This window comes from Lagenorhynchus albirostris, chromosome 1 (assembly GCF_949774975.1).
Source record: "Lagenorhynchus albirostris chromosome 1, mLagAlb1.1, whole genome shotgun sequence".
Lineage (NCBI taxonomy): Eukaryota > Metazoa > Chordata > Mammalia > Artiodactyla > Delphinidae > Lagenorhynchus > Lagenorhynchus albirostris.
The window spans coordinates 173,659,470-173,680,102 of record NC_083095.1 but is presented as its reverse complement, the minus strand read 5'-3'; the positions used below and the strand labels follow the sequence as shown (position 1 = coordinate 173,680,102).

Below are 20,633 nucleotides of genomic sequence, written 5' to 3'. Positions count from 1 at the left end.
GTGTGGCCTGGATAGGGCAGGGCCACGGGGAACTGACCAGCTGCGCTCCGGGTCCTCCTCCCTTTGGGCATGTTGATCCGCGGCTGCGCTCCATGTTCCAGTTTCATGCAGGCTCCTGGGAAAGGTGGTGCTGCTGCTGCTGCCTGATTCCAGCCGACAGACCTTGGGACCGGGGCCGGCGCTGGAGGCTGGAGATGGCGGACACGAGATCCGTGCATGAAACCCGGTTTGAGGCGGCGGTGAAGGTGATCCAGAGTTTGCCGAAAAATGGTACGTGCATGCCCGGCTGGAAAGCCTTCTGCAGAGGCTTGAGGCCCCAGTTTCTGAATCTCACCTCCTTTAGCCTTCTTTCTGCTTCTAGTCTTGCTTATTTAACCTACTTCTTCTTTTGCGTTGAAAAGGCATGTTATTGAAGGGGAGGTGTCGGATGGGAATTAATTGCCTGCTGATCTTTCAAGCCTGAGACAAATATATTATCCAGATTTTAAGCAGTTTATATTGTTGTAGAAAAGAAAAGTCCCTTAATGACTGCGGATTTGGGTATGTTTTTAAAAAATCTGGGATGGGGATGCCTAGGGCCGCATACTCATAAAGTCTATTTTTTGAAAACTTTTGATATGAAGGGAAAGAAAGGAAAGAACAACTATATTCATTTGTAAAACGATTTCTCTTATTTTAAAAGTACATATATATTTACTACTTAAAAAAAAAAACCTGTTCTATGGTCCTAGTGTTCTCTTTTTGATACTCGTATGGGACCTTTGCACCTTGGATGAAAAGTCATTGGAGCTGTTCTTTCATATTTAGCCTGTCGTTTCTCTGGCTTCTGTCAAGATTTTTCTCTTTATCGTTGGTTTTGAGCAGTTTGATTATGATCTGTCTTGGTATGGTTTCCTTCATATTAATGCTGTTTGGGGTTTTGCAGAGCTTTTTGAATTTGTAATTTTATGTCTTTGACAAATGTTGGGAAGTTTAAGGCCGTTATTCAAATATTTTTTCGGTGGAGAGGCTTGGAAAGGGGGAATTTGACTTTTCACTTCATATTTTTCTGCAATAAACGTGTATTTTTCCACAATAAACGTGTATTTTTTTAATGATACTTTTAACTACTATCATTGTGCCAGAGTGTAAAATTAACTGAATATAACACTAATATACTACTATAGTATTTAATGTCATGTTCCCTATTTTCATTAATTATCATTTGGCTAAGTAATGAATGTTCAATACTATTAACAAACATTCATTAAGTGCAGATACAAAAGGTTTTGAAAACAAATATACACAAAATAGCTTTCCTTTTGTAATCTCAAACACCAAATTGGAGGAGGACATATGAGGGATTGAAAGAAGAGTGAATGAACAAAATGTAGAGAAATAACATAGGAACTTATTTAGGTATTGATTTTTTAAATGTCTGATGAAGAGAGTTTACATGAAGGCATGATTCTAAGAGTTTTGTTTAAATGGTACCTTCATCCTTACTTCTGAACCACACGTTTTTATATTTTTTGAAAATTGATAGAGCTAGACTTGACGATAGTTTGCTATCTTTGCTGACACCATATATCACTCATTAGGAAACCCATATAAGTGTAAATACAGTTTGTGTTTATATAACATTTAAGAAGGTATTGCCAAGTTAACAACCTCTGCCAAAGGGCAGCTGGGTGGGGCAATGTTCAGTACTGTACTATTATCTCCTGAAACTAAATTGATAATAATTGAAGCAGAAGTATTGTTATAATGAATCATTAAATAGTTTTATAGTAAAACTTTTAAGTTTTGTCATCTGTCCTGGATTATTTTGCAGATATTCTTATAGTTTTTATGTTGCTTGTTGCTTAATCTTTATCTATGGCATAAAGTTATAATGAATCCTATAGCACCTATGTTTGGTATGCCCTTGACCTTTAGAAATTTATTTTCCTATATTATGTTTTAAACACATACATATCAAATGTATTGGGTTGGCCAAAAAGTTTGTTCAGATTTTTCGGTAAGATGTTGTGTGTGAGCACCTTGAGGATAGAGACTATACTTTATCTAGTGTCTTATACACAGAATATATTCAATATATGTTATTAGTTTTTGCTTTAACCTAATGTATATGTTACTCACCTTAACCAATAAACTTTTAAATCTCAGTTGATTGACTTACTGAAGATATTATGAGATGAGGCTTTTGATGTTTTAAATTTAGGTTTGTGTCATTTAAGTAGGTAACCATTTTTTTTTTAATAGGTAACCATTTTTAACTATAGTTTCTCCATTTTTTTCCCCTCTGCTGTATAAAGACTATATCATTGAAACACTGTATCTAATGGATATTCCTAAATGAGCATATATTGTGTAGCTAATTTATTATTGTGATTTTGGAATTAATTATTCACTCCTGGCCAAAACTGAAACACCAGCTCTCAGCTTGTCTGTGTTGTAATTTTCACGATGTTTATAAACTACTAGCTTTTGATTACTACATGTTATCAGATTATTATGCAATCTGTGAAGTTTTAAAAACATCTTTTTACAGTTTTAATTTTTGTTTTTATAATAAATTTTGGAACAAAAGTAATGCACAATAAATGTAAATTTTTTAAAAATGCAAATAAGCAAAAAAGAAACTAGAAGTAATCTATATGCCTATGACAGCGATATCTATCCTCTTTTAACATTTTGACATGTTTCCTTCTACTCTGCTTTTTAAGTATATAAGTACTTATTTTGTAAAAATGGATTGTGCTGGATATGCTGTTTTAAACTGCTGTTTAACTCATTTTATGGTAGATGTTGAAACTTTTCTCATGCTATTTTTAATATTTTTCTACAGTAAAAATTTTAAGGGCGGTAGTTATAAATAATCCCATAATTTATGTATATCATAATTATTTAGCCAGTTAGTTATTATAAAACATTTATATTCCAATTTTTCTCTCTCATTAAGAGTATTGCAACTTATAGCATTTGTTCAAACAATTTGAAAACTTTAAACCTAAAAAAGTTTATTGATAACCTAGAAACATGTGAAGACTGATCCTCAAAAAATTGGCATGTCCAAAACTATGGAGGTAGGAAGTGAGAAATCTATTTTATCTTGGATTAATTCTTTTTCTATCACAGTACACACTGGTTGGCTTTAGCCAAAGTTCCTAATCCCCTGAGAAATCGGAAATTTGGCCAAGAGAAGTTGAATTTCTTACTGTTGCAGTTTTATTAAGCAGAGTATACATTTAACTTTCATTCGTGCTATAGTCAGTGTGGTTTGTCATAATTTTTTAATAGAAATACCTTATTACAGTTGCATGATAGTTATTCTATATTTTAATTTATTTTTTTAAATGACATTTGCCAGTTATTTTGGTTACGTCTACAACATGTTTATTCTTTTATTCTCTTATTTATTGAACTATGTTAGGCGTTGTTATTAAAGTGTAAAATTTCAGAGTTTTTTCAAATCAAAGAAATAAACTGAGCCATAACTTTTATTTCTGTAAAATAAGAATAAATTATCTGAACTATTAATGAAATATTAAAAAATCACTGTTAGTAAGCTAAGCATTAGCTCATCAATTGTGTTCTCCAAGTGATCTTACTTAATGTATGTTTCCAATAGGTTCATTCCAGCCAACAAATGAAATGATGCTCAAGTTCTATAGCTTTTATAAGCAGGCAACTGAAGGACCCTGTAAACTATCAAGGCCTGGATTCTGGGATCCTATTGGAAGATATAAATGGTAATTTTATGTAGAGAGCTATGAAAGAATTTTGAGTTTAATGACATAATTATCATATGACTGTTACTTATGTGGTTATGGATTATTCTGTGCACAAAGTATTCTAGGTACTGGATACATTTTTATCCTCTGTGTTCTCTCTTTTTTTTTTTAAACAAGGGTTTTTTTAAAAAATAAATTTCTTTATTTATTTTTGGCTGCGTTGGGTCTCCATTGCTACATGTGGGCTTTCGCTAGTTGCAATGAGCAGGGTCTACTCTTTGTTGCGGTGTGCGGGCTTCTCAATGCGGTGGCTTCTCTTGTTGCGGACCGTGGGCTGTAGGTGTGTGGGCTTCAGTAGTTGTGGCACGCGGGCTCAGTAGTTGTGGCTCGCGGGCTCTAGAGCACAGGCTCAGTAGTTGTGGCACACGGGCTTAGTTGCTCTATGGCATGTGGGATCTTCCTGGACCAGGGCTTGAACCTGTGTCCCTTGCATTGGCAGGTGGATTCTTAACCACTGCGCCACCAGGGAAGCCCCCTCTGTGTGCTCTTAACACAATTTCACACAAATAGGAAGGTCTTGGGGAAGAAAAGAAGACAATAAAACCAAAAGAGGTAGATTTATCAAAGATATAAGAGCATTTTCAATTAGTGTTTCCTTTTATGGAGTTTGTTCTTTTTATTATGGCAAGAATAAGTCCCAAACTATATTAAAGGAACTATATTAAAGTCCCAAACTATATTAAACAGACTCTCCTGCCTCTTTTACCTGCCAAGAAGAAGAGTGACCTCTTGCTTGTCAGGTGACCTTGTTTGCTTTGAGCTATTGAGATAATAAATAACTAGGAGCATGACTCAGGTTCTGCCTTACTTTTTCTCTAAGCTGTCACTCCTGTCCCACTGTACTTGAATAGAAATTTCATTTTTAATATATTTAATAGAATCACAGAATACCTCTGCCATGTTTCCAGTTGAGTAACATTTGATGTTCTTAAACACTATTGAAGAGGTGACAAATGTCTAACAGGATGTCTGATGTCTAACATGACCATACGTCATGTATGTCAGGAACAGAGTGTGCTAATTGGCAGAGGAAGTCTTTAAGAGCCACATGTTTTGATGGCTAAGTTTCTTCACCCTGCATTGGAAGTCCTTAAACTCCTTTGGGTATTTCTTTCTTTTTTTTTTTTTTTTAACATCTTTATTGGAGTATAATTGCTTTACAATGGTATGTTAGTTTCTGCTGTATAACAAAGTGAATCAGCTATACATACACATACATCCCCATATCGCCTCCCTCTTGTGTCTCCCTCCCACCCTACCTATCCCACCCCTCTACGTGGTCACAAAGCACCGAGCTGATCTCCCTTTGCTATGTGGCTGCTTCCCACTAGCTATTTTACATTTGGTAGTATATATAAGTCCATGCCACTCTCTCACTTTGTCCCAGCTTACCCTTCCCCCTCCCCGTGTCCTCAAGTCCATTCTCTATGTCTGCGTCTTTATTCCTGTCCTGCCCCTAGGTTCTTTAGAACCATTTTTTTTTTTTTTAGATTCCATATATATATGTGTTAGCATTCGGTATTTATTTTTCTCTTTCTGACTTACTTCACTCTGTTTGACAGTCTCTAGGTCCATCCACCTCACTACAAATAACTCAATTTCATTTCTTTTTATGGCTGAGTAATATTCCATTGTATATATGTGTCACATATTTATCCATTCATCTGTCGATGGACACTTAGGTTGTTTCCGTGTCCTGGCTATTGTAAATAGAACTGCAACGAACATTGTGGTACATGACTCTTTTTGAATTATGGTTTTCTCAGGGTATATGCCCAGTAGTGGGATTGCTGGGTAATATGGTAGTTCTATTTTTAGTTTTTTAAGGAACCTCCATACTGTTCTCCATAGTGGCTGTATCAATTTACATTCCCACCGACAGAGCAAGAGGGTTCCCTTTTCTCCACACCCTCTCCAGCATTTATTGTCTATAGATTTTTTGATGATGGCCATTCTGACTGGTGTGAGGTGATACCTCATCTTTGAGGATTTCTTAGTCCTGTACTTTCCTCTAAGATCTTTATGACTAGTCATATTAGGTTAAATGTAAGAGCAATATGTTATTTAAGCTGTTTGAAGAAAACTTATTTACTTAACGATTTTCCTCAGAACTGACCTTTGGTGGAGTTAAACTGCTTCTGGAAAGTGTCTCTAAATTGAGAGGTTTTCTTTTTAGGCAAAAATTTCAAAGGGCTCTTCTCATTATTTGAGACTTTAAAATTTTCCTGCCCCTCACATTTTCATTTTTTTTAGAGGTAAGAAACCTTTTCCATTTTTCAAGTGTTAGACTCTTATTTTTTAATATAAATTTATTTATTTTTATTTATTTATTACTTTTGGCTGCCTTGGGTCTTTGTTGCTGCGCGTGGGCTTTCTCTAGTTGCGCCGAGCGGGGGCTGCTCCTCATTGCAGTGCGCGGGCTTCTCATTGCAGTCACTTCTCTTGCTGTGGAACATGGGCTCTAGGCGCGTGGGCTCTAGAATGCAGGCATGGGCTTCCCTGGTGGCGCAGTGGTTAAGAATCCGCCTGCCCATACAGGGGACACGGGTTCCAGCCCTGGTCCGGGAAGATCCCACATGCTGCAGAGCAACTAATTCTGTGCGCCACAACTACTGAGCCTGCACTCTAGAGCCCGTGAGCCACAACTACTGAGCCCGTGAGCCACAACTGCTGAAGCCCAGGCGCCTAGAGCCCGTGCTCCACAACAAGACAAGCCACCACAATGAGAAGCCCGCGCACCGCAACGAAGACCCAATGTCGCCACAACTAGAGAAAGCCCACGTGCAGCAACGAAGACCCAATGCAGCCAAAAATAAATAAATTAAATAAATTATTTAAAAAAATTAACCAAAACTTCTGTTCATTTGAAACATGACTGTGACAGTTCATGTAGTTTCTAAAATGTTCATTTTTGTCACTGTTATTTATAATGATATAAAGACTTTTAAAGAGTTCTTAGCAAATAATTATGAAGTCTATGGTCTGTATAATCTATATAGAGATTATAGAGACTATATAATGTAGTCCCTATAATCTATGATCTATAGATAGGTTTTATACTAATTAGTTTTAGCTACTATTTAATTTGCCATTTTATTCACTGTGATATTTTTCTTCAAGGTGGTGCATTTAAAGAGATCCTTTGGAAACATTAATATAGCTTTAAGTAAAGCCTGTTTTAAATTAATGATCCTATAGCAATAACTATAAATTGTATTCTGAGCAATTGAAATCAGGTGTCTTTCTGTAGTTAATTGGATATTTTTATTTCTAGGGATGCTTGGAGTTCATTGGGTGATATGACCAAAGAGGAAGCCATGATTGCATACGTTGAAGAAATGAAAAAGGTAGGGAAAATAATTCACAATAGAAAATAAAACTACTTAGAGCAGTTTTTTTAAAAAAATATTTATTTATTTATTTATTTTGGCTGTGCCAGGTCTTAGCTGTGGCCCACGGGATCTTCGTTGAGGCATGTGGGCTCTTTAGGTGCAGCATGAATGTGGGATTTAGTTCCCCGACAAGGGATCGTACCTGGGCCCCCTGCACTGGGAGCACAGAGTCCTACCCATTGGACCACCAGGGAGGTCCCTATTTAGAGCAGCTTTGATTTAGTTTTGTTATCAAGCAAATTAGCTGCTTTGTTTTTAGGAACAAAGAGATTGTAATGTGTTAGAATATAGAATCTAGATTATTGAGCTTATCAGGGCTTTATCTGTCTCATCAAAGTTCATCTTAAGGTAAATGTTTTTTCCTTCAGATGTGTCACATTGTGGGGACATGCTATTTTCTTTTCTTTTGTTTTTTCAAATAAATTTATTTATTTTATTTTATTTATTTTTGGCTGCATTGGGTCTTTGTTGCTGCACGCAGGCCTTCTTGAGTTGCGGCGAGTGGCTACTCTTCGTTGTGGTGCGCAGGCTTCTCATTGCAATGGCTTCTTGTTGTGGAGCATGGGCTCTAGGCACGTGGGCTTCTGTAGTTGTGGCACACGGGCTCAGTAGTTGTGGCTTGTGGGCTGCGCAGGCTCAGCAGTTGTGGCATATGGGCTTAGGTGCTCCGTGGCATGTGGGAATCTTCCCAGACCAGGGATCGAACCTGTGTCCCCTGCATTGGAAGGCGGATTCTTAACCACTGTGCCACCAGAGAAGTCCCGTGTTTTCATTTTTTCATCTTTCTTATCTTTCTCTATCGTTGACTTCTGCAGAAAGTATATCGATAGGAATCTTTTCAAATACTGATTTCCCTTACTCAGGAGTGTGGGACTTAACTGGGCTGTCTTGAAAACATTTCTGTTTTCAAACTTTTTATGAGAAATAGGTAAAAAGACTGCCCAACAGTATTCTCATACAAGTGTTGACTCATAAGTTGAGCTGTTTCTATCACTGGATTTATCAGTAACAAGCATTTTTCTGTGAATGTAAAAATCCTTCAGAAGCAGAATAAGACAAGGATGCTTTTAGTTTCTCTGGTAACTAGTTAAGAGGGCATTCTTTATTAACTAGCTCTTCAAGGAGCAAATTAATGAAGAAATCATGGATTTTTAAAGATGATCTTACTGCCTTTTTATAAAGGAACGTTTGTATTGATATGTTGGTAATGGATCAGAAGTTGTGAAATCTAGATATGTATAATAATCTTAAATAATCTTTGAACATAGAGAAAATATGTAAAAAAGGAATATTTTTTTGCCAGATGCTTTGATAGTATTAATCTCTGTAGTAATTTTTATTTGGTAGATTCAGAGTAATTTGTTTTGTTTTAATGTCTTCTACATTGCTCAAAGTTGTGCACTTCGTTACATTTTCACAATTTTTATTTGGTGGACTTTGTTTTTCTATAAAAGAGGTCAGAGCGTAGTTCTTTTGGCTGTTAAGTGTATCAGTAGCAGAACAAAGGAGTCTTTCAAAAGCAGAGAGAGAACGATAATGTACAGCTTTGGTTTGATAACATTCTTTTTTCTTTAAATATTGTTATAATCTTTCCTCATTCCCTCCATTTTAACTATTTAGTGGTAATTACTTTTAATTGTATGTTGTAGATTGATACAGAAAAGACGTGTGTATATATATATCCTATTATTTAAAAAAAGAAAGAAAACGAATAATGGTATCATATTAAACATACTGTGCAGCTGCTAGCTTTTTGCCTGTAAAAAAAAATTTATAGATATTTTTCCAGTCAGCACACACAGAACTAATCATAGTCTTTTTAATATCTGCAAAATATTCCATATATAGAAATACTTTATTTTGTCAGTCATCAGTTGATGGTTCTTTATTTGAATACTTTTTCACCTAATTTACCTTGCTCTTTAAACATGATGATTCTAAATTGGCCCGTAGTTATGAAGGTGTCTGAAAGTGGTTGCCATTTCCTACTTTACTTGACACCCTTTTAAAAACACTACCTTGGTGTTAAAGAACACACAATAATTTTACTCTAACCCCACAATTTTCTATTTTATTTTACATTAGGGCCTTTAGTGCTTAATGCACAATCTATAGCTTATTGTATAAAATTTTACACGAAGCTTATGTAAAATAGTTTTGAAAATGAGAACGCTTTTAAATCTTTACTTGAAATTTTCCTAGGGTGGTATAGGCATCAATATGTAATTAACATAGATACTTTCAGGAGTCTGTAAAAGCACTTCAAATCTCAAAGTTATCGGTAAGTAAATTATAAATATATTATTTGGTGCTAGTGTGGATCACATTAATAGTTGGTTTTCACAGGATTTGTTTCTTTTGATTACAGATTCTTGAAACTATGCCAATGACTGAAAAAGTTGAAGAATTGCTACATGTCATTGGTCCGTTTTATGAAATTATAGAAGACAAAAAGAGTGGCAGAAGTTCTGATTTAACCTCAGGTTGGACTCGTTTACCTAGTTTTTCGTTCAGCAGCTGATACATTATGCATGCATTAATATTTATATTATATGTCTAATTTTTTTTTTTTACTTTCACATGCCAGTCCGAGTGGAGAAAATCTCTAAATACTTAGAAGGTAGGAATAATGAAATCCATGTGAAACTTTGGTTTAAAATTTATATGCCAAAAGAACTCTGCACAAATTTATATAACTTATGGGCTTTTCACTCAAGAGTTTTCTTTCAAGCAAATACATTGCACAAACTTCCAAAATATTATAAACCCTAATTTTTTTTTCAGAGTTTTAAAAAAAAATTTATTTTATATTGGAGCATAGTTGATTAACAATGTTGTGTTAGTTTCAGTGTACAGCGAAGTGATTCAGTTATATACATATACATGTATCTATTCTTTTTCAAATTATTTTCCCATTTAGGTTATTACAGAATATTGAGCAGAGTTCCCTGTGCTATTCAGTAGGTGCTTGTTGGTATAAACTGTAATTTTTACCCTTAGGTTATTAAAACATGACAGACGGTTCATTTGTATACAAAATTATAACAGAATTCATGGTTTTATTTTTATGATTCATATTTTCTATTTTGATTTATTAATTATATTAGCTATTATATTGCTATGGCTGAAATGACTTGCTAGCTAATTTTAAGTGAATATGTTTATAGTATGGTTTAACTCTAGTGTAGCTAGCTAAAACAAGACGTCAGTGAATTCACCTCACTTGGTCTTTTTTTTTTAGAGTTCTGTTTTCATGTTCTCAGTAACAAATTGAAAGTCTTATCTTTTTACATACTAGCAGGAGCTGAATAATCTGCAGATTTGCTGGTATTAACCGTAAACATTTGCTCTTTAAATTGTTTTAGAAAATAGAGTGAAATGAGCTCCTAAGAGTCATTCTAAATGACAATTATATATGTTTCAAATAAAAATCAGCCTGCCCATCCTTTTTTTCTTCCTGGCATTCCATTCACAAGGCATCTTTTACTAATTGATCAAAATATTAATCTTCCTGTTCTGTCATAAGGCCTGCAGTTTGTGTCCGCCACAGTAACTGATGGTGACTTTTACTGGGCATAACTCTGTACCACACCCTCTGTTTCTGATTTGTCTACCTAGAGGGGTCAAATATTAACAAATAATCTTCTTTATAATTCATAATTTTTCAAGTCAGAAAAAAAATTAAATGTTTTCTGTTTGTGAAGTGTGTTATTAGGATGCAGAAGGGAATAAATCAGGACCTGCTTTGGTTGTGTCCAGCTGACTGCCAGAGGCAAATGTTGAAACAACTATAGCTATAAAAACAAGGAAGAGTGAAAAATGATAATAAAGGCTCAGATCCATAATCCCTTAGCTATAATTTAAGAGTTCAAAAGGCTTGATAAAGCTTTTTTGATAACCCGTTTGAGAGCAAAACCTGTCCTAACATTAGCAGGAGGAGCAAACCTTGACCTTAAATGACATGAGGCTATTTTAAGTTTTTATCCTATTTTGTACGGCTATTATATTTTGCTACAAATATCTTAATTTTTTTTTTTTTTAGTAAGAGCCACCTTAGACTCTGTTGAAGGTGTCATATACTATACATTATGTATAGTATATGACCTTTGCAAAATTAGAAAACTCTGGATTTCAAATTGTATCTAGATCCAAGAGTTGTAAGGGATGCGGACCTATACCATAATTTATTTAACCTGTACCACTCTAATGGAATTTAGATCGTTTCCTCTTCTGATCTTCAAAAGATGCTGCTGAAAGTAACCATGTACAAATGTCACTTTACATATGTGTAAGCATATCTGTAAGAAATTATATTAGAAATATAATTGTTGGATCAAAGGATGTGGGCGTTAGATAAGTGTTTCCAATTTTGTGAGATATTGCCAACTTGCAAGACAGTTTGCAATCTCGAGTTTGTTTCTTAAATAAAGAATCTTGTTAAAAGTAGCCGTTTAGGTCCAGTAGAACAGATTATCTATGTCACATGGGCTTTTTCAGAATATATATACATAGTAAGTTTTGAAATCAGGAAGTGTAAGCTCTCCAACTTTGTTCTTTTTCAACATTGTTTTGACTATACTTTTTTTTTCTGGCCGTGCCACACGTCTTGCGGGATCTTAATTCCCTGATCAGGAATCGAACCCATGCCCCCTGCAGTGGAAGTGTAGAGCCCTAACCACTGGACCACCAGGGAATTCCCGTTTTTGACCATTCTTGATTCCTTGCATGTCCCTATGAACTTCAGAATCAGCTTGTCAGTGTTTGCAAAAATGGCCAGCTGGAATTTTGTTAGGGATTGCAATGAATCATAGATCACTTTTGGAAGTATTGTCATTCAACAATATCGTCTTCTAATCCATTTACTTAAATGTTCTTTAATTTCTTTCAATTGCTAGTTATTTTATTCTTTTGCTGCTATTGTAAATTAAATTTTCTAATTTCATTTTTCAATCGTTTGTTGGTAGCTTGTAGAAATACAATTAATTTTTCTATATTGATCTTGTATCTTGCAACCTTGCTTGACCATTTATTAGTTCTAATAGTTTTTTTGTAGATTACTTAGGATTTTCTATGTATAAGAGCATGTCATCTGCAGAGATCATTTTACTTCTTCCTTGTCAGTCTGGATGCCTTTTATTTGTTTTTCTTGCCTGATTGCCCTAACTAGAACTTCCAGTACGGTATTAAATAGAGATGACAAAAGCAGACATCTTTGTCCTTTTTTTAAAAAATTAATTTATTTTATTTTTGGCTGCGTTGGGTCTTTGTTGCTGTGTGCAGGCTTTCTCTAGTTGTGGCGAGTGGGGGCTGCTCTTCATTGAGGTGCGCGGGCTTCTTATTGCGGTGGCTTCTCTTGCTGCAGAGCTTGGGCTCTAGGCATACGGGCTTCAGTAGTTGTGGCACATGGGCTTAGTTACTCTGCTGCATGTGAGAGCTTCCTGGACCAGGGCTCGAACCCGTGTCCCCTGCATTGGCAGGTGGATTCTTAACCACTGCGCCACCAGGGAAGCCCAGACATCTTTGTCTTGTTCCTTATTTTAGCAACAAAACATTCAGTCTTTTAACATTAAGTATGATTCTAGTGAGTTTTCTTAGATGCCCTTTATCAGATTGAGGAAATTTTCTTGTATTCTCAATTTCTTCAGCGTTATATTCATGAAAGAGTGTTGGATTTTGTCAAGTGCTTTTTCTGCATCCGTTGTGATAATCTTGTGGCTTTTATCCTTTAGTCCATTAATATGGTGTACTACGTTGATTTTTGGATGTTGAGTAGGGCTTACTAGTAATTCTCTGTGCTTTCTGCAACTCTCGTCACAGAGCTGCTGTGATGCTGTCAAGTAGTTTTGCTGCAGCCATCCATTTGATGGGGGTTTTGGGGATTCCATGATGCTTTGTTTTGTTGAAGGTGTCTGTGGGTGGTGAGTGTTTCTGTTTTTTATTTATTTTTTTGTCAATTGTTATTATTTTTTATTTTCTGGTTGTCAGGGAAAGAGTAAGGGAGATCCAAAAGCTATGCTGCCATCATGATTCTCTAAGAGAGAATAGACCATAATGCCTATGATAGAGTTGAATTTTTACTCCTTAGTTCTACTAATTAGGGAATATAATAAGAATAAGAATATAGGCCTGACTGTTTAAGATGAATGGAGATTTTATATGTTATTTGGGATGCATGGGAGCATCCAAAATGGACTTGTATAATTGAAAATAAAGCCCAGCAGTTTATGGAGGAAAACCACTGTTTTTGGCCAAGAACCACTTAGGATGCCTTCAGTATCTCAGAGTTACGGAACTATAATTCCCAATATCACAGAATGGGGTCTAGTAACCGTCAGCACTGGCATCACATTGGAGCTTTATGGCAATCCAGAATCTTAGATTACCCCAGACTTACTGATTCAGATCCTAACCTTTTAACTAGATCTCAGGTGATTCCTATCCATGTTAATGTTTGAGAAGCTTCCATGTATTTACTCTCAAGGTATGACTTTGGGTAATAGGACAATTTGCCTTTTTAAGTGATTAATCACATTTACTAATGCTTTTTTTAAAAAAAAGCTTAACTGTAAAGACATAATAATGTAAGTTGTGCACCTGAAGCCCTAAAGGTAATAAAAGGATAAAAAACTTTTTAGGGGCTTCCCTGGTGGCTCAGTGGTTAAGAATCCACCTGCCAATGCAGGGCATGCAGGTTCAAGCCCTGGTCCGGGAGGATCCCACATGCCACGGAGCAGCTAAGCCCGTGCACTGCAACTACTGAGCCAGCGCTCCAGAGCCTGTGAGCCACAACTGCTGAGCCTGCAAGCCACAACTGCTGAAGCCTGTGTGCCACAACTACTGAAGCCTGTGTGCCTAGAGCCCGTGTTCCGCAACAAAGAGAAGCCACCGCAATGAGAAGCCCACACACTGCAATGAAGAGTGGCCCCCGCTCGCCACAACTAGAGAAAGCCTGCACGCAGCAACAAAGACCCAACACAGCCAAAAATAAATAAATAAATAAAGTTATAAAAAAAAAAACTTTTTAATGTAGTCCAACTATAATATTGATAAGATTGCTTTTAGGGCCAAGGCTATGTATGTTTTCAGCATGCTAGCCTATAGCAACTGTCTCTTCATTTACTGTGTATTAAAGATCATCTCTTAACTTTACATTTTGATCGATGTCACCTTAAAAATAATTTATCCACTGTCTTGTTCAGAAAGGATTTAAGATAGCTTTATCATTTTGTTGTGAACTGATAACTGGAGGAATTAATGTAATGTACATATATTTACTGTCAAAGAAAATAATACTGTTCATTATATGTTAAAATTCTAACATTTTACTTCAAGATTATTTTATTAGTTATTTGTGAATTACAGTATTATTTTAAAATTACAACATGATTGTGTGTTATAGCATTACAGATTAAATGGTCATTTCATATTTTAGATCTTGGTAATGTTCTAACTTCTACACCAAATGCCAAAACTCTTAATGGTAAAGCTGAAAGCAGCGATAGTGGAGCTGAATCTGAGGAAGAAGAGGCCCAGGAAGGCGTGAAAGGAGCAGAACAAAGTGATAGCGGTAATCTTTGGGTTATGAGCTAATCACTCTACATTAACTAAGGCGAAAGGCTATGGAGAGGTTTGGACTTATTTGGCATTGCGTGCAATTAGGGCACGTGGAGGGATGTGGGCTATTGACCCTATAACCAGGTTCGTTGTGGACCAAGAGGCTCTACTACAGAGTTCAGGGACAGCCAACCGTAAGCATAGATGGGTTGATGTTAATTGGAGGCAAACAAGGATAGGCCACTCCTCTAGATGTAAAGCCTGAAATGCTGCATTAGAAATGTATTCATTTAAGGTATTGTTTCCAATATAAATATGCGTATGTTACCAAGGAGACAAGTTAAATTCTCAGTTATTGTCAAGAATGGCATGGATTCCAGAGAATAGAATGCAAGCAGAGATTCTGATGAAGAGGGAACATTGGAATCGTGGGGTTCTGCATTAGGGGGGCCTTGTGAGTAAGAGTACCAGTGATTCTTGGGGAGACTAGTTTAGAAAGGGGAGGCAGAAAGACACTAAAACAAGCCATACAGCTTAGTTTTGCCTTCACTTTCCAGTAATACCTTGACAAATAATACCTTCTTTGAAGGCTCTTTTTACTGGCTATGTAGACCTATATATGGCTGGGTCTCATAGAGCAATTTGCCTATGCCCGAAAGAGTGAAAAGACCTCAAGAGATTTATCTCTTAAAAGGGGTTCTAGAAGATTCACAGGGAACTGAAGCAGTTTTGAAACCAACAGTTTGGGTGAGCTCTCAGCATATAATTAACCCCTTTTCAAGGAGCACCCCATCTCTCTGATCCACGTAGGAAGCCCTTCAAATGGATTATGATAGGCTGGGGAAATGACTACCTGATATTAGAACATAGTGTACAGAAGTTTTCCTACAGTGAATTTTTATGAATCTTTCCATTTTCACATAAAAGATAAGAAAATGATGAAGAAATCTGCAGACCATAAGAACTTGGAAATCGTTGTCACTAATGGCTATGAAAAAGACAGCTTTGTTCAGGGTGTACAGAACGACATTCATGCCAGTCCTTCCCTGAATGGCAGAGGTGCTGAGACAGTAAAATCTGCAGATCAAAACTTGGAGCAAACGGAAGAAACTGCTGTCTGCGTTCACCAAGGTACTGTCACATCAAAGTTGTTTCTCTGGCTTCTTTCTTATGAATAATATATTCTTTTAATAATTTTAGGATATTTAGGAGCTGTTGAGAATTTTAAAAACCTCTATTCAGTAACATGTTAAGGTTTATTAATATTATAAGGGTTTATAGCTTTGAAAGACCAAAATAGGGCCGAGGCTTTTATATTTTTCTTGAAATATTTTTTATTGTGTTTTTATATGGAATTTTAAAATAAAATCTTTGAAATTTTTACTTTTATTACTGATGTTTCTTTTAACTCACATCTCTAATTATATGATACTTTTGTTCTCAGGTCAGCAAAATAAGGTATAGTCGTTTCAAAAGTTACGGCTCTAGGAGTGAGCCTATAGTGTGTATACAGTGAATTATTGACATTGCTGTAATTCACTAGAGAAACCAAGAAATACCATTTCTTAATATAACAACCAAATGTGCACAGTTGCGTCCCAAATTTAGGGTCCTAGCCGGTAGTCAGTTTTTTCTTATAAAGTTATTAGGTTTTTATAAGTTTGATCTGGACAGTGTCTTTTTATAATTCCATGATAAAATACTTTGTAATCTTTTTACATAAAAATTACTGACTAAATTTAAAATTTTGGTAAGTTAAAAGAAAGTAAATCAAATTTATCTCCCAATATGAAATGGCAAATCAAATTTATCTCCCAATATGAAAATAATATAGAGCAGATAAATTTTGAAAATGTAATAAATGCATTTGTCTTCAAATAGAGAATAATTATTCTACCCGGACATTTGTATATATTTAGATGTAAATGATGATCATGTTGAAGATGTTTCAGCAATTCAGCATTTGACGAGTGATTCAGACAGTGAAGTATACTGTGATTCCATGGAGCAATTTGGACAAGAAGAGGTAAAAATGACATTTTTTAATTGGTAAATTTTCAAAGTGATATCAGAATTCCATGCATAACTTCTGTTAATAACAGATGTATATGCTGTTCACCACTTTGAAAACATACCTCTAACATGTTTAAACATTTGTATTTTGTTTTTTTGTGAATTAAAAAATATATAAAATTCCTGAATATTCAAAACTGTTTAAATATTATAATTTATAATGTATTTACAGTTATAAATATTCTGAGAGAGGTGGGATGGGAGGCAGAAAGTGAACTCCTTATGCTAGTCCTTATGTTTGAGACATTGATAACAGTCAAGAAGACTGAATAATTTCAAACAAATAAATCTGTTCTTCACATTGACTAAATACATTGGACTGAAGTTTTTTTTTTTTTTTTTTTGCCGGCACGCGGGCCTCTCACTGTTGTGGCCTCTCCCATTGCGGAGCACAGGCTCCGGACGCGCAGGCTCAACGGCCATGGCTCACGGGCCCAGCCGTTCCGCGGCATGTGGGATCTTCCCGGACCGGGGCACGAACCCGTGTCCCCTGCATCGGCAGGCGGACTCTCAACCACTGCGCCACCAGGGAAGCCTCATGACAGTGCTTTTTGAATACAGTAACTCTGGATATTTAAAATGTTTCTTGGATGAATAACTGAGTCATGAGCACAGTTCACTGCCAAACATCTCAGTTCTTTGCTGAGATGTGTATAAATCATCTCTATCCCATTTCTCCCCTACAGATGGGAGGCAGAATATGAATTGAAGACATTTTTTAGAAAAATAATATTTTCTATAATAACTTTAAAAAAATACCGCTTTATAAAACCAATCATTCTTCTATTGTCATGGAAACCTTGTGGTGTATAACTACATGCTTTACATTTGTAGTCTTCAGATAGCTTTACGTCAAACAATGGACCATTTCGCTATTACTTGGGTGGTAATCCCAGTCAGCCCTTGGAAAGTTCTGGTTTTCCTGAAGATGTTCAAGTATCTCCTGGGAATGGCAACAGGGGAGACACACAGGCGGCAGCAGTGGAAGGCAAAGGTGAAGTAAAGCACGGAGGAGAGGATGGCGGGAATAACAGTGGAGCGCCGCACCGTGAGAAACGGGCTGGAGAAAGTGAGGAATTCTCTAACGTCAGGAGAGGGAGAGGTGTGTAGCACTTGTTTTTTGTTCTCACTGTCTTTATAAACGAATTAATGAAATGGGGAGGTTCTAGATAGGAGAGGCACCAGGACTGTCCCTCTGCAAAGGGAATGTTGAAAGTTATCCTCGCGGAACATTTGACCATTTTTCTTTATGTCTGGTTCTCTCCTTTGACTCTACAGGGCATAGCAGTGTATTCTTTGAAGGTGTGGGAGAAAATATGTCTATTTCCACATCTTTTATGCAGTGTTTTAAGGTAGCCAAATTTATGTTTTATCACCTCCTTGAACGCTCACTGATTGCTCCAGCTGTGCTGCTGCTTTTTTCCTATTATAGGTGAAAATCTGAATTCCTTATTGTTTCCCATTTCCCCGCTTAGGTCAAAAGATATCATTTCAAGCTGATAAATCAAGTAATAGAGATAAAAGAACATTTAACAGTACAGAGGGAAACATTAAGAATATTAATGTGATCAGGTAATAAAGAGTTGAGTGGGGAAGAAAAGTAGGAATATTAATTTACAGTTGTTTATAGTAAGGAATCAATAGGTACTGTCAAAACAGCCATTTGAACAAAAACAAACCTTTCTAATTTATCAGAAAAAAATACACATTTTTAAAAAAGCAGTGAAAACAAACCATGTAGTAAAACATTTTTTAAAACCCGTAAAACAATGCATAATATAAAAGACTTAAGATCAAATGTATTTGTGAAAGCAGTACAAGTAAAGAGGCTCTACTCACCTACTTGAAGAAGAAGGTATTTGGATTGGTTCACAAAGCAAAGCATAACTTCATGCTATAGTCTACAGAAAGTAAAAAATAAAAATAGAGGCAAAGGTATCTCACACAAATGCACATTAAAATAAGACAAGGTTAGTAATCTTGATATCAGGGAAGATTAATTTCAGGACAAAAAGCATTAAGATAAAGAGGGCCACTTGTAATGTTAAGGTGTGCAGTAGAGACTTAAAATTGTTAATATTTTATATAACATCAACACTTCAAAAAGCAAAATCTGCAGATGATATAAGGAGAAATAGGGAAAATCATATTAATATTCAGGAAACTTTAATATACTTTTTTTGGTCTATATGAGAGTATAAGGACAAAAACATAACTAAGAATAATGAGAACCTTACTTAACATAATTAATTTGGTAAATCTTATTGGTAGTTATCAAACTGTGTACCATGATACCTATGGAACCTCATAATTCTAGATGCTAATTTTTTCTTTGTTACCCTTATGACACCCAGGCAAGAAACTCTGGACTGTATTTCTTATTTATTGTCACCATTGTCTTCCCTTTTCTACATTTGGTCCATCAGATAAACCTGTAATTCATTCTCTCTAATGTCTTCCTTTCCAATTTGATAGCCAGGCCAAGCTTTTCGTTTTTCACTGATTCAGAAACCTCTTAAGCTTATATGACTGTTCTTATTTTCTATTTAAATACATTCTCAAAGTGATCAGGATAATCTCTCTGTTTTTCTTTTGTTTTTTTTTTTACTAAGACACGTTCTTCCTATTGAAGAATATACAGTATTTTTTGTCTGTATGTATGCCTATATATATATATAGGTCTGCCTATAAAGCCTACACTCCTCACCTTCACATGGAACTTGATTCAACCTGTCCTTTGCTCTTCCTGACATTATCATCCTCATGTTTTCATCACTCTCCTTTTTAGCATCTACCTCAAATAAGTAAAGAAAATCTTCCCACTCCCACCACCGGCTTGCCCCTTCCATGTCTATGTCTTTCCTATCGTTTGGCATAGTCTTTTGTCAAGATCTTCTTTGTTGATATTTGACTATCCCTTCATTCAAAATTCAACCTAAAGGAAAAAAATAGTGCTTTTGGGGAGTCTTTCCTAATAATTCACATTTAACTTTAATTAGTGGAATACTATATTATTTTAATATCCTTACACTTTTACACGCATTCCTTTTGCCAGGACTTTTATGTGCTCTGAATATAGGATAGGTTAATAAATCTTGATAGTATATTATAAAGCAGTAGGGAAAAAGCAGGCTCTGGGGACCCCTAGGGTAAGATAGTCAAGTGTATGATGGTCATAACATGTCCCCCCCCAACCTAATTAAATGAATAAAAAAGAAGAAAAAATATCAAGGAATATGGCAACAGCAACTAGATAAGGGACTCATCCTCGTACCATAAACTTTGCAAAGTATCAGAGAGACAGGACAATTAGAAAGAAACTAGAATAGATAGGAAGTTCTGTTCTCTATAGAAGCAGTGAGAATGAAGGTGAGTCAATGAAATTTTGAAAAAAACCTCTCAATTTAGTGGGAAGCAGACTGGAAGCCATAGTGGCTCGAGGGTGAAGACTCGGAGTGTCCTTCTGGAACTCTTTTGGACACACAGCCAGAATGAGTGCAAGACTTGTTATTATTTTTCTCTTCCACCTCTGGTTGAGAAGGAGGCTGGAGAATGGGGCATAATCTGATGGAACTAATCACCTCTTGTCACAGAGGCTTAAAAAAAAGAGAAGATACAGGGAGGATTGGGTAGCCTAGTGTCCAGTTCACCGAATTTCACATACCCTCCCGTCTCCCCTTCCCCTGGGGACAAGCAGAACCACAGCCAGAGCTAGAAGAAACTGGGGTTTGCTTTCAGACATGACCTCCCTCTTCTAGTTCTGACCTTGAGGACACTGAGGGAGGCAGGGGGAGATAATTGCTCAGTGATAATTCTCTGTCACTGCCAAAGGCCATCT

General features: G+C 36.0%; 1 protein-coding gene across 9 annotated transcripts in view; it reads left to right on the top strand.

Annotated features, from left to right (window-relative positions):
• ACBD5 (acyl-CoA binding domain containing 5) overlaps positions 1–20,633 on the top strand; it is a 32,795-nt gene that overhangs the window by 1,254 nt on the left and 10,908 nt on the right. For 5 of the 9 annotated variants that reach the window (XM_060160418.1, XM_060160432.1, XM_060160409.1 and 2 more), the window contains exons 2-10: positions 102–270; positions 3,614–3,734; positions 7,051–7,123; positions 9,537–9,651; positions 9,756–9,788; positions 14,601–14,735; positions 15,650–15,853; positions 16,642–16,748; positions 17,630–17,897. In XM_060160418.1, coding sequence (XP_060016401.1) covers positions 195–270; positions 3,614–3,734; positions 7,051–7,123; positions 9,537–9,651; positions 9,756–9,788; positions 14,601–14,735; positions 15,650–15,853; positions 16,642–16,748; positions 17,630–17,897 — 1,132 coding nt within the window. In that variant the 5' untranslated portion in view covers positions 102–194. Of the gene's footprint in view, positions 1–12; positions 271–3,613; positions 3,735–7,050; positions 7,124–9,536; positions 9,652–9,755; positions 9,789–14,600; positions 14,736–15,649; positions 15,854–16,641; positions 16,749–17,629; positions 17,898–20,633 lie in introns of those variants that run through there. The other 4 variants (XM_060160425.1, XM_060160371.1, XM_060160380.1 and 1 more) reach the window with 4 other exon arrangements.